Source organism: Tursiops truncatus, chromosome 15 (genome assembly GCF_011762595.2).
Source record: "Tursiops truncatus isolate mTurTru1 chromosome 15, mTurTru1.mat.Y, whole genome shotgun sequence".
In the NCBI taxonomy this organism is placed as follows: domain Eukaryota; kingdom Metazoa; phylum Chordata; class Mammalia; order Artiodactyla; family Delphinidae; genus Tursiops; species Tursiops truncatus.
Genome location: NC_047048.1, coordinates 20,085,821 through 20,099,575, shown reverse-complemented (window position 1 = coordinate 20,099,575; position 13,755 = coordinate 20,085,821). Strand labels below are relative to the sequence as shown.

General features: G+C 46.3%; 1 protein-coding gene across 2 annotated transcripts in view; it reads left to right on the top strand.

Annotated features, from left to right (window-relative positions):
- The first annotated feature begins 8,847 nt into the window (after positions 1 to 8,847).
- Positions 8,848 to 13,755, top strand: part of PRKCB (protein kinase C beta) — a 311,539-nt gene continuing 306,631 nt past the window's right edge. Inside the window, exons 1-2 of one of the 2 annotated variants that reach the window (XM_019922044.3) lie at positions 8,848 to 9,191; positions 10,237 to 10,268. In XM_019922044.3, the coding sequence (XP_019777603.1) occupies positions 9,019 to 9,191; positions 10,237 to 10,268 (205 nt within the window). In that variant the 5' untranslated portion in view covers positions 8,848 to 9,018. The remainder of the gene's footprint in view (positions 9,192 to 10,236; positions 10,269 to 13,755) is intronic. The other variant, XM_019922043.2, reaches the window with a different exon arrangement.

Genomic DNA, 13,755 nt, shown 5'->3' with positions numbered 1-13,755 from the left:
TGTCAGAAGCTTTTTCTGCATCTAGTGAGATGATCATATGGTTTTTGTTCTTCAATTTGTTAATATGGTGTATCACATTGGTTGATTTGCGTATATTGAAGAATCCTTGCATCTCTGGGATAAATCCCACTTGATCGTGGTGTATGATCCTTTTAATGTGTTGTTGGATTCTGTTTGCTAGTATTTTGTTGAGGATTTTTTCATCTATATTCATCAGTGATATTGGTCTGTAATTTTCTTTTTTTGTAGTATCTTTGTCTGGTTTTGGTATCAGGGTGATGGTGGCCTCATAGAATGAGTTTGGGAGTGTTCCTTCCTCTGCAATTTTTTGGAAGAGTTTGAGAAGGATGGGTGTTAGGTCTTCTTTAAATGTTTGATAGAATTCACCTGTGAAGTCATCTGGTCCTGGACTTTTGTTTGTTAGAAGATTTTTAATCACAGTTTCAGTTTCATTACCTGTAATTGGTCTGTTCATATTTTCTATTTCTTCCTGGTTCAGTCTTGGAAGGTTATACCTTTCTAAGAATTTGTCCATTTCTACCAGGTTGTCCATTTCATTGGCATAGAGTTGCTTGTAGTAGTCTGTTAGGATGCTTTGTATTTCTGTGGTGTCTGTTGTAACCTCTTTTTTATTTCTAATTTTATTGATGTGAATCCTCTCCCTCGTTTTCTTGTTGAGTCTGGCTAATGGTTTATCAATTTTATTTATCTTCTCAAAGAACCAGCTTTTAGTTTTATTGATCTTTGCTATTGTTTTCTTTGTTTCTATTTCATTTATTTCTGATCTGATCTTTATGATTTCTTTCCTTCTGCTACTTTGGGTTTTGTTTGTTCTTCTTTCTCTAGTTCCTTTAGGTGTAAGGTTAGATTGTTTATTTCAGATTTTTCTTGTTTTTTTTTTTAAATTTTAATTAATTAATTAATTTATTTTTGGCTGTGTTGGGTCTTCGTTTCTGTGCGAGGGCTTTCTCCAGTTGCGGCGAGTGGGGGCCACTCTTCATCGCGGTGCATGGGCCTCTCACTGTCGCGGCCTCTCCTGTTGCGGACCACAGGCTCCAGACGCGCAAGCTCAGTAGTTGTGGCCCACGGGCTTAGTTGCTCCACGGCATGTGGGATCTTCCCAGACCAGGGCTCGAACCCGTTTCCCCTGCATTGGCAGGCGGACTCCCAACCACTGCGCCACCAGGGAAGCCCTTTTCTTGTTTTCTGAGGTAGCCTTGTATTGCTATAAACTTCTCTCTTAGAACTGCTTTTGCTGCATCCCATAGGTTTTGGATCGTCGTGTTTTCTTTGTCATTTGTCTCTAGGTATTTTTTGATTTCCTCTTTGATTTCTTCAGTGGTTAGTTAGTAACATATTGTTTAACCTCCATGTGTTTGTGTTTTTTACATTTTTTTCCCTGTAATTGATTTCTAATCTCATAGTGTTGTGGTCAGAAAAGATGTTTGATATGATTTCAGTTTACTTAAATTTACTGAGGCTTGATTTGTGACCCAAGATGTGATCTATCCTGGAGAATGTTCCGTGCGCACTTGAGAAGAAAGTGTAATCTGCAGTTTTTGGATGGAATGTCCTATAAATATCAATTAAATCTATCTGGTCTATTGTGTCATTTAAAGCTTGTGTTTCCTTATTAATTTTCTGTCTGGATGATCTTTCCATTGGTTTAAGTGAGGGGTTAAAGTCCCCCACTATTATTGTGTTACTGTTGATTTCTTCTTTTATAGCTGTTAGCAGTTGCCTGATGTATTGAGGTGCTCCTATGTTGGGTGCATAAATATTTATAATTGTTATATTCTTCTTTGATTGATCCTTAAATCATTATGTAGGGTTCCTCCTTATCTCTTGTAACAGTCTTTATTTTAAAGTCTATTTTATCTGATATGAGTATTGCTATTCCAGCTTTCGATTTCCATTTGCATGGAATATCTTTTTCCATCCCCTCACTTTCAGTCTGTGTGTGTCCCTAGGTCTGAAGTGGGTCTCTTGTAGCCAGCATATATATAGGTCTTGTTTTTGTATCCATTCAGCAAGCCTGTGTCTTTTGGTTGGAGCATTTAATCCATTCACATTTAAGGTAATTATCAATATGTATGTTCCTATTATCATTTTCTTAATTTTTTTTTTTTTTTTGCTGTACACGGGCCTCTCGTTGCTGCGGCCTCTCCTGTTGCGGAGCACAGGCTCCAGACGCACAGGCCCAGAAGCCATGGCTCACGGGCCCAGCCACACTGTGGCATGTGGGATCTTCCCAGACCGGGGCACGAACCCGTGTCCCCTGCATCAGCAGGCGGACTCTCAACGACTGCACCAGCAGGGAAGCCCTGGGTTTGTTTTTGTAGGTCCTTTTCTTCTCCTGTGTTTCCCACTTAGACAAGTTCCTTTAGCATTTGTTGTAGAGCTGGTTTAGTGGTGCTGAATTCTCTTAGCTTTTGCTTGTCTGTAAAGCTTTTGATTTCTCCGTCGAATCTGAATGAGATCCTTGTTGAGTAGGTTTTTACCTTTCATCACTTTAAATATGTCCTGCCACTCCCTTCTGGCTTGCAGAGCTTCTGCTGAAAGGTCAGCTGTTAACCTTATGGGGATTCCCTTGTATGTTATTTGTTGCTTTTCCTTTGATGCTTTTAATATTTTTTCTTTGTATTTAATTTTTGATAGTTTGATTAATATGTGTCTTGGTGTGTTTCTCCTTGGATTTATCCTGTATGGGACTCTCTGCACTTCCTGGACTTGATTGACTATTTCCTTTCCCATATTAGGGAAGTTTTCAACTATAATCTCTTGAAATATTTTCTCAGTCCCTTTCTTTTTCTCTTTTTCTTCTGGGACCCCTATAATTCGAATGTTGGTGCACTTAATGTTGTCTCAGAAGTCTCTGAGAGTGTCCTCAATTCTTTTCATTCTTTTTCCCTTATTCTGCTCTGTGGTAGTTATTTCCACTATTTTATCTTCCAGGTCCCTTATCCATTCTTCTGCCTCCGTTATTCTGCTATTGATTCCTTCTAGAGAATTTTTAATTTCATTTATTGTGTTCATCACTGTTTGTTTGCTCTTTAGTTCTTCTAGGTCCTTGTTAAATGTTTCTTGTATTTTCTCCATTCTATTTCCAAGATTTTGGATCATCTTTACTATTATTCCTCTGAATTCTTTTTCAGGTAGACTGCCTCTTTCTTCTTCATTTGTTTGGTCTGGTGGGTTTTCACCTTGCTCCTTCATCTGCTGCATATTTCTCTGTATTCTCAATTTGCTTAACTTACTGTTTTTGGGGTCTCTTTTTTGCAGGCTGCAAGTTCATAGTCCCCATTGTTTTTGGCGTCTGCCCCCAGTGGGTATGGTTGGTTCAGTGGCTTGTGTAGGCTTCCTGGTGGAGGTGACTAGTGCCTGTGTGCTGGTGGGCAGGACTGCGTCCTGTGGTGTGTTTTGGGGTGTCTCTGAACTTATTATGATTTTAGGCAACCTCTCTGATAATGGGGGTTGTGTTCCTGTCTTGCTAGTTGTTTTGCATGGGGTTTCCAGCACTGGAGCTTGCTGGTCACTGAGTGGAGCTGGGTTTAGCATTGAGATGGAGATCTCTTGGAGAGGTCTTGCCGATTGATATTACATTGGGCCAGGAAGTCTCTGGTGGTCCAATATCCTGAGCTCAGCTTTCCCACCTCAGAGGCTCAGGCCTGACACCCAGCCGAAGCACCAAGACCCTGTCAGCCACATTGCCAGGTATGTGGGTAGTTTCTTACCTTTTGGGAAGTCTGAGGTCTTCTCTGTAGACTTTTTGATGATGGCTATTCTGACTGGTAGGAAGTGATACCTCATTGTAGTTTTGATCTGCATTTCTCTAATAATTAATGATGTTGAGCATTTCTTCATGTGCTTTTTAGCCATCTGTATGGCTTCTTTGGAGAAATGTTCTCCAATAGTTTCAATAGTCCTATCTTCAAGTTCACTGGTTCTTTTGTCTGTCTACTCAAATCTGCCTTTGAGTCCCTCTAGTGAATTTTTCATTTCAGTTTCTATACTTTTCAGCTCTAGAATCTCTTTCTGGTTTCTTTTGAGGTTTTCTCTCTCTTTCTTGATATTTACATTTTGTTCATCCACCATTTTCTTGACTTTATGTCTTCCTTTAGTTCTTTGATTATGTTAAAATGGTTGTTTTAAAGTGTTTGTCTAGTAGGTTCTCTGTGTTGTCTTTCACTGGGACTGTTTCTGTTGGTTCATTTTTTTCTTTTGATTGGGCCACAGTTTCTTGTTTCTTAATGTTAGCTTTTAATTATTAATAGTAGCAGTCCTAGAATGACTGTGACTTAATTTTTTCAAATTTCTGTTTCCTTGTATGTCAGATGGGAATTGTTACATTTCATTAATTTGAATAATTTTATTAATGCAATAAATATTTACTGAGCTCTTCCTCCTATTTACTGAGCTCTTCCTAGGAGACCCCCAATTTCTTTGTCAGTCTTTTCGTTGAGGCATGGAGTCTCCCCTTGAATATAGGCTCTGTGGCTATTTGACGAACAGCATATATCAGAAATGACACTGCGTCAGTTTTCAGATCAGGCTTTAAGGAACTATCATCTTCCACTTTCTATCTCTTGGGACACTCACTCTTGGAATTCAACCACCATGTTCTGAGGAAGCTCAAGGTGCCAGTGGAGAGGCTCACCTAAAGAGGAACCAAGGTCCCTGGCTCAAAGCCCTGGGTGAGCTCTCAACTAACAGCATCAACTTATCAGCCATGTGAGTGAGCATCGTGAAAGCAGATTCTTCAGCCTCTAGTCAAGGTACCACTACTGATTCTACATAGAATAGAGATGAATTTTTATTTATATTATCTACTTACAACTTTTAATTTATTTTTAAATCTACTCTTTAGAATAGAGCTGTCCAAAGAAATATAATGTAAGTCATATATGTAATTTTATGTTTTTTAGTAGCCACATTAAAAAAGTAAGAAGAAGCAGGTAAAATTAATTTTAGAGAGAAATTTTATTTAGCCCAATATATCCAAAATATATTTTTAACATGCACTGAAGATAAAAATTATTTATGAGATATTTTACATTCTGTTCACACTAAGTACTTGATGTTTTGGGATATATTTTACACTTACAGTCACATCTCAGTTGAGACTAGCTACATTCCAAATGCTCAGTGGCCACACGTGGCTAGTGACTACTGTATTGGTGAGAAGGTTCCCTTATAATGAAAGAGTTGGAAGGCAAACTACATCTCTGCCCCTATTTTACAATGGAGGAAAGTGAGACCCAGAGGGAAGAAGTGACTTGCCCAAGGTTATGCACTATAGTGGATTGAATCGTAGCCCCTCCAAAAGACATGTCCATGTCTTAACTCCTGTGGTAAAAAGGTCTTTGCAAATGTAATTAAGTTAATGATCTTGAGATGAAGACATTATTACAGATTATCTGGGCATGCCCTAAATCCGATGACCAGTGTCCTTGTAAGAGATACACCGGGGAGATTAGACAGAAAAGGAGAAGACTCACACACAGAGAGAAGTTGATGTGAAGAGGAAGGCAGAGATGGGAGTGATGTGGCCACAAACCAAGGAAACCAAGGAAAGCTGACAGATGCCAGAACTTGGAAGAGTTAAGGAAGGATTCTTCTCTAAAGCCTCCAGAGGGAGTAGGGTCTGCAGACATCTTCATTTCAGCCTTCTGACCTTTGGCATTGTGAGAGAATAAATTTCTGTTATTTTAGCCGTCTAGTTTTCCAATAATTTGTTATGGCAGCCACAGGAAACTAATGTATACAGCAAGTTTGAAGCCTAAGCTTAAGAGCCCTTGGACTCCATTCCCAGCCAGAGCAACCTGCCTTCTCATTGCCTCTGAAATCTTTCAAGTGGCCAGCATTCATTCTTTTATAAGCAGAGTGGACCATGTGAGGGCTCTAATGACCTAGAGGGCCCATGCCCATTGTACAGAGAACCACTGCCCTTTCTCTCCAAGGGGCACCATGCCATTGTCATCATCTCTTGTCTCCTCTATTCAAATGACCTCAAATGCTCTCTCTGCTTCTACTCTTTCTATCTTCAGTCTATTTTATGCATAGTATCCAGGGTAATCTTAAACAAAAAAACAACCACAAATTATATCAGGCCACTTCTCTGCTCTCAATCCTCTGGTGGCTTCCCATTCTCTGGAGTGAAGTCCAAACTCCTTATCACATCTACAAGGCCCTGCTCTTTTATGGACCTTGTCTTGTACCTGTTCCCTCCACTCCAACCACAGAGACCTCCTTGCTGCTTCTGCAACACGCTAAGCACACTACTTCTCCAGGTCCTCTGCATTTGCTCCTTTCTCTTTCTGGAACTCTCTCTACCCTGATAGCCCAATGGCTCATCCTCTCACTTCATTCAGGTCTTTGCTTTTCATAAAGGATTTCCCTGGTGGCTGTCACTCTTCATTCCTTTACTATGCTTTGTGTTTCTTTACAGCATGAATCTCCATGCCACCTAGTATAGATTTGTTAGTTTACTAGGTTAGTGTCCATCTTCCCCATTAGTTCTATGAAGGCAGGGACTTTTGTCTGTTTTATTTAACAGTGTGTGGAACAGCACGTAACAGGTGCTCAAGAAATTCAATCCTGAATGAGTAAACAAATGAATGAGGAAGTAGAGGAATGCAGGCTCCATGTAATCATAACTTTTTTTTCCTAGAGAAGTCAGAATCTGGATATTTAGGTGAAATTCTACCAAGGTGAACCAAAAAATAAATGTTCACTGGGCTGGCTAAAAGAATGTGTCCAAGGGCCACAAGTTTGAGACCCCTGCCCTATAGAATCTGGGTCCAATGGGAACTGTGTTCCTCATATTCAGATGGTGCAGCCCCTCCAGGAATTGAGTGGTTCTTCAGGATCTACCAGCCCTTGCATCTTTAGGCCCAGGCCCCATGAGGTACTGTTTGTTGTTACAGACCAAAGTCATCCAGAGCTCTTGGTTCAAAAGGCAGGATGTGGGCTTCAAGCTTCCAGCTCATCAGTTCAAAGAAAATCTACTTCAGCAGCAATGTCTCCTGGGATGTTTTCACAAGCTTCCCTGGGAGATGATGGGGCCTCTTAAAGGACTAATAATAGACAGGCACGTCCAGTTTCCCAAACAAGTCAACCTTAAAAGTGAATGCTATTTTTTCCTTGTTTCCTTTGAGTTACTACGTAGGAAAAGGACATTCTATTATGACAGCCATTGCTCTCCACATGCCACTTAATAACGACTTAGACTCAGCAGCTTCCAGGTAAAATCATCCTAGTAGGACCTGAGCTTCATTAGGCAGAAGTTCAGTGTAGCTGGTTCAATTCCATCCTGTCTTCCTTCACCCTTTTGTCACCAGTATGCTTTGTACTTAGGCAGGTTTAACCACCACTCAACAACAATGTGACTTCGGGGGTCTATCTTAAACACTCTGAGCTTCCTTGTCTTTATCCATCATGAAAGTTACTAGACCTACACAGGTTGTTGGGAGGTCTAAATAAGACACTGCAAGTACCTGTGACACCCACCTAGCACCTGATGTTTATTATTATTGAACACCTACTGGACACGGGTTGGGGGTAGGGGGTAACGTCCTTTAAGTTTTCATTCATTCACTTGTTCACACAATTACTCACTTATTCAACCAATATTTATTGAGCTCTGAGAAGGTGTCAGGTACAGAGCTAGGCGCAAGGTGACACAATGGTGAGCAGAGCCTGCTCTCAGAGCCTAGGTCTAGTGCAGGAGTTCATAGTCTAATGCAGCAATGTGTTCCCAGAGTGTGGGGCATGGTGGGGGGACGTTTAGATGCAGTGTGTGGACGGGACACTAAATCACAGCATTGTTTACGTAGACAATTATTACTCTTTCGGTTACCTTTCCATCCTTCAGATTCAGGAGAGAGTCCCAGTTGGATGTTAATGTCTTTAACATCTCTCTAAAATTTGTAAATCTCCCTTAACAAACAAAAGAAGGCCTCAGATGCTGGTGTTTTGGGCAAGTGGCAGCATCTGGAGAGATTTTCACAGTAAGGTTACATCTTGCTATTTGAACTCGGAAACTAGATAGAGATTTTTTTCTAGATGGTGCACAAATATTACCAGCATTTGTGAAGATGGGTCAAGAATGAATGAAAGTTGAGGAAATACTGGCCTCTTAAATTTCTCCCCACGCCCTTTAATGACCCCATATCACAGCTGAGGAAACTGAGTCTCTTTGTGGAGGGGATGGACGAAGGTAGGGAGTTTTCTTCTAAATGGTCAGGCAAGCAAAGCCAAGAATTGTCTTTGTGGTGGAGTTAGATGTGTGTATATAAAGTAAGGATTGCCCCTCCCCTCCCTCTGCAGTAGTGTGTGCGTATGTGTGTGTAAGTGTGTGGAGCCACAGGCCTTTCCGAATGAGTGACAGCGGTAGCCCATCCCTCCAGGAGACGCGTGCAGAATGACAAATGGCACGGATACGGGGTGGATGGGCACCAGTCTCTGCAGAGGCCTGGGTGGAAACCGTCGCACCCACCCTTTCCACCCTCTACCCCCGCAGGCCTCAGCCCCCGTTCTCGTTTCCCCCGGGGCGCACCCAAGGTGCTCATCGCCTTCATGCAACCCAGGCCGAGGACGAGGTAGCGGGCGAGGCTCAGGACTGGCGGTCCCTGGCTGCGGTCCCCGCGTCGCAGCGCTGCGGCTGAGAACGCTTCTCTGGGAGGCCGGCAGCCTCGGGGTGCCGGTATGTAAAGCAGCTGGCGGCTCTGGGCGGAGCCTGGGGGCGATGCAAATGAGGGAGGCGGGGTCTGCCCGCGGCTCCGCCTCCCTCCCCCGCAGCTGGGGCCAGCGGTGCCAAGCGCAGCTGGTCGAGTGGCTGCAGCTGGGCGAGTGACAGCCCCAGCTCCGCGCGCCGCGGCCGCCAGAGCCGGCGCAGGGGAAGCGTCCGCGGCCCCGGGCGGCAGAGCGGCCGCCTTCTCCCGCGCCTCCCGGGCCCGCAGCCCGCGCTACCGCGGCCCCTGGCCGGCACCTCTCGGGCTCCCGCTACCCGCGCGCAAGATGGCTGACCCGGCTGCGGGGCCGCCGCCGAGCGAGGGCGAGGAGAGCACGGTGCGCTTCGCCCGCAAAGGCGCCCTCCGGCAGAAGAACGTGCACGAGGTGAAGAACCACAAATTCACAGCCCGCTTCTTCAAGCAGCCCACCTTCTGCAGCCACTGCACCGACTTCATCTGGTGAGAACGCGCCGGCTCAGGGCACCTTCCCGGGGCTCCGAGGGTAGCGCCGCGCGCGGGGACCCCCTCTTCGCGTCCTCCGCGCCCCCCGCGCCTCTGAGGGAGGTTAAGCCCCGCCGCGGCCCCAGATCCCGGGCTCCCGCTCCGGACCCTTCTGTCCCGGACTCCCCCGTGGGCAGTCCTGCGGCTTCCCGCTCCCCGGGGTCCCAGACAGCCGATCGCGCGGTGCCTCGTGCCCTCTCTTCCTCCCAGCTGCCTCGGAGCGCCTAGGGGTCGCGCTCCGCTTCGGAAGGGGAGAAGGGGTCTCTTCTCCACAGGGCTCAGGGCTCCGCTGTCCCTCCCCGGGAGGGCAGCGCCTCGAGTGCCCTCTCGTGCGGGGTTCCCTATCTCTCTGTCTCCTTCCGGGCTCGAGGCACCCTCACCCCTTCCCTCCTTTCTGGGGGCAGCGCCCTGGGTGTCCTTTCTCTGTCTCCCTGCGGGCATGGGGCATTCTTTCCTCCTCCTCAGTGTCTCCGGGGGCAGCGCCCCGTGTTATCTCTTGCTTCTCCCTAAGGGCCTGGGTTCCCCTTTCCACTCTTCAGTTTCCCCCCTTCACATCACTGCGGGGACTCTCCGCTCCCCGGTCCCTCTAGGCATGGGGAGTCCTCTCTCCCTTCCAGTCCCCCAGGGAATGCCATCGCCGCGGGGGCTCTCCCATCCTCCCACTCAATGCGTCTTTTTCTCTTTCCCCGAGGGCACTCGGGCATCTCTGTGGGCAGAACTCCCGCCTGTCCGCCACCTCCCACCAAGACGGAAACGCTCCCCCCACCCCGCCACCTGGTGGTCGCAGCCTCCTCTCTTCTGCCTTTTGAGGGGAGGTGGAGGTTACCGCTGAGCTCCCACCTACCCCCTCCCCCCCAGAGGCGGAAGACTCTTGGGCACCCGCCTGTGGCTGGGAGGTTGCACCTGGGCTAGGGGAGCAGGGGGAAGTGGGGTGACTCTGGGGGGAACTAACTGGTGGCTGGGCCCCTCGGGCTGCCTGACATGTCTCCTTCTGCTTTTGCAGGGGCTTCGGGAAGCAAGGATTCCAGTGCCAAGGTAGGCTGTGGGGTTCTAAGGATGCTGTTTGCCGGAGGAGAAGGTGAAAAAGACTTTCTGGAAGTGACTGAGATAGGCAGAGAGTGAAGGAATTACATTTGTCAGAGTGACCTCCCAAACTAGGAGTTCACCACAGAAAGGTCTTTAAAAGTCGTGTGTGTACATGGGGCAGAGATGCTCCATCCAGGAAGGACCAGTGGAGCTGGGAGGCTCAGCTGGCCAAGGAAGTACATCCATCCTTTCTCCCTAACCGGCACCAGAAGAGTCAAAATAGGTTCTCTTGAACCTATCCTGCCTGGCCACTTCTTCTTGAGATACCCTCCCCCCCCAATTCCTGTTCATGTGTCCTTCCACTTCCCCTGCCTCATAGAGGTCTCTACAGGTGGCCCCTGCCTCTGCAGATGGTGTATCCCCTAGGAAGGCGACTGTGGTTGTCCCCTGGGCCTCCTGCCTCTCTGAAAGAAGTGGTTCCAGTTGGGGTGCTTCTCAGATCCTGGTTTAAATTGCCCTTTCTCTCTTCTGGCTAGATACAGGAAGGACTCCAAGTGACTGTTTACCTGGGTCTTTGCATCGGGTTTGAGATCCTTGACCCTAGCCAGGGATGCCCAACCTAGTGGTGACTCGGCCGTCTCTGGTTGCAGATTTGCTCTCCAGATGCCAAATCATCTGTAGTTTTGTTTAGCCCTTAGGGTGTCAAACATGTTTTGAATTTGATGCCAACATTTTAGAACTGGGAGATTTCACGAAGTATCTGACTTTGCAGCTTCAAGTTTGCTGAGCATTGGTCCCACTTTCTTTTTAGAACCATCATTTGGAGCTGAGAGCAGCAGTTTTTGTGGACAGGGTGCACATGCTGCACCATTTTGTCTCAGTCGATCCCAACCAGGCCTGCTTCACCCATTTTTGGCCCCTGTAAGGCATTTGAGTTTGCAACCTCTGGTCTGGAAGGTCCCCCCTTTCCCCCATTTTAGACCAGGTCCACGTGGTTGAGTTTGGTGAGAAATATCACATTTCTGGGGAGTGTCTTAGGGGCAAGTTGATTGCCCTGGCCATCTGGGTTTAGATCAGGGGAAGAAAACATTTGAATGTTAAAGAGTCTGAGATGTGACTTAGCACTGACTGACAGTTCTGTGGTAGCACCTCCACCCTCCAGAGAAAAGTAAAGTGATCCCTGATGAGAGTGAGTGGCATTGTCAGTTATGTAGAGTGCTGGCAGTGTGGCACTGGTTTCTTCGGAGACTTATATGACCTCTCACCTGAGATCTGGGCAGAGCCCGCTCAGCCAGTGAGCCTCGTAGACCCCCAACCCCTGCCCTCTTTTACCAAGGTTTGGAGCCCCAGTTTCACGCACTGCACCAGAGGACTTCCCACGTTCCTTTAAATGGCAGTCATTTCAGCCTTGGTGCACATGGTTGGATTGTTTTCTAGAACTTTGACCCCTTAAGCAGAATGCCAGGGGTGCCTTAGTGTGGGGACACGTAGAAGGTCTTTGAGGTTACCTCTCACTTCCATGAATCGGTTTCTGTCTTTGTCTCTTGCTGAGGTCAGGGGTGATTTTTGAACATTTTTATTGCTGCTTTCCTGTCCCATCTGCTCTGCAGTTATTAACGGTTGGGAAAGTTAACTTCTCAGTGTGCAGGTAATGACACATCTGAAACAGCAGATCTGTTTTTTCAAAGCCAGGAAAATGGTAGGCATTTTCTGGTGCAGTGAGTAAAGCAGACTTAAAGTTTCTAATGAAATAGGGCAGCTTTAGAGGTAGGCATGTTTAAATTTTTTTTTTTTTATTGCCTTTCTTTTTCTCCTCTTCCTGAGAGGCAGTGTAGGGTAGTGAACATGTGCACAGGCTATCAGGCTACCACTGTGAGTTTGAATCTTGGCTTGAGACTTCCCAGCCATTTTACTTAGCCTCTCTGTACCTCAGGCTCCTTGTGTATAAAATGGGTCCATGTAACAATACCTACCTTAAAAAATTGCTGAGCGGCTCCAAGTATATAAGGTGCTTGCACAGAGTTCAGCACAGACTAAGCACTCAGAAAGTATCAGCTCCTATGATTGTCTCCAAAGTAACCCAGTGGTGGGGCAGCTAGTGTGAGAGGAGACTGGCTCTGCAGGGTTGCTTTGCTACGGAACTGGCTGCCAGGTGAGAGTCTAAATCCAGCTGTGAACGTCTGGTCGCCCTGTGTCACTGCTTTGGTAGTAAATTCCATTTGGGCTGGAGTGGGAAGGAGCAAGAGAGGGGAAGGGGCAAATTGACAGCCCTTGAAATTGAGATGCTTAGGATCTCATGCTTAGGGATATCCCGGAAGGTGACAGATTATCCTCAGATGTGCTCAGAGATACCTGGGACTAGTTTTGAAATCAGAGAGGAGTTCCTTATCTGAGCATTTTTGTACCACATTTTTCCTCTTAAAGTGAATCTAATTAAAATGGGATCAGTATGTTATAGAAAATACATACGGTTTTATTCTCTCACCAAAGTCAGAAGTTCAGAGCCCAAGGTGCTATGTTCCTTTCAGTTTTCTGCTCTACTATCCCAGGAGTGAAAATTATTTCAGAGTCCAAGAAGGATGCTGGACTCCCCAGTCATCACAGCCTTATTTCAGCCAGCAGGAGGAGGAAAGGTACAGAAAGGTGAAGGACACATGCTCACTGTCCTGGAAGTTGCCTCTGATACTTCTGCCTATATGCTATTAGCTAGAACTTAATCACATACCCACACCTTGCTGCAAAGGAGTATGCGGGAAATGTAAGGTTAATTTCAGGTAGCCATGTTCCCAGATAAAAGCTATGGTGGGGGGTTTTCCATTTCAAAAGTAGAAGTGGAGGGCTTCCCTGGTGGTGCAGTGGTTGAGAGTCCGCTTGCTGATGCAGGGGACACGGGTTCGTGCCCCGGTCCAGGAGGATCCCACGTGCCGTGGAGCTGCTGGGCCTGTGAGCCATGGCCGCTGAGCCTGTGTGTCCGGAGCCTGTGCTCCGCAACGGGAGAGGCCACGGCAGTGAGAGGCCCGCGTACCACAAAAAAAAAAAAAAAAAAAAAAAAGTAGAAGTGGAAAGAGGATCTAGTCCCTGGCTTTCTTGGGTAGGAGTTGTGTAGGATGATCATAAGGCAAAGAAACCACTGAGCCCCGCGCTCCATGGTGCTGCCATGGAAATTGGCGGTGCTGAGATGGCTTGAGAGAGGAAGGATGGGAAGCCCGTAAGCCATGGGAGACTGTGGATTTCTGTGTGCCCAGGGGAGTTTAAGAATAGACTTTCTTGCTTTTGTATAGAACTCTAGATTGACTGCTACATAATTTCTCCCTTTTTGTTTCCACTCTGTATTTTCTATAAAACCATTCTCTGTGAGGTAGTTTAAGAATGTCTCTGGTGACAGGGGACTGGAGCTGAGAATCTCTATTATGAAACCCCCTGAATTCTGGATTAGAAATAGGACTGCTCAGATAAGCAAGGCAGACTTCTCTCTGTGGTAGTCTTTTTTTTTTTT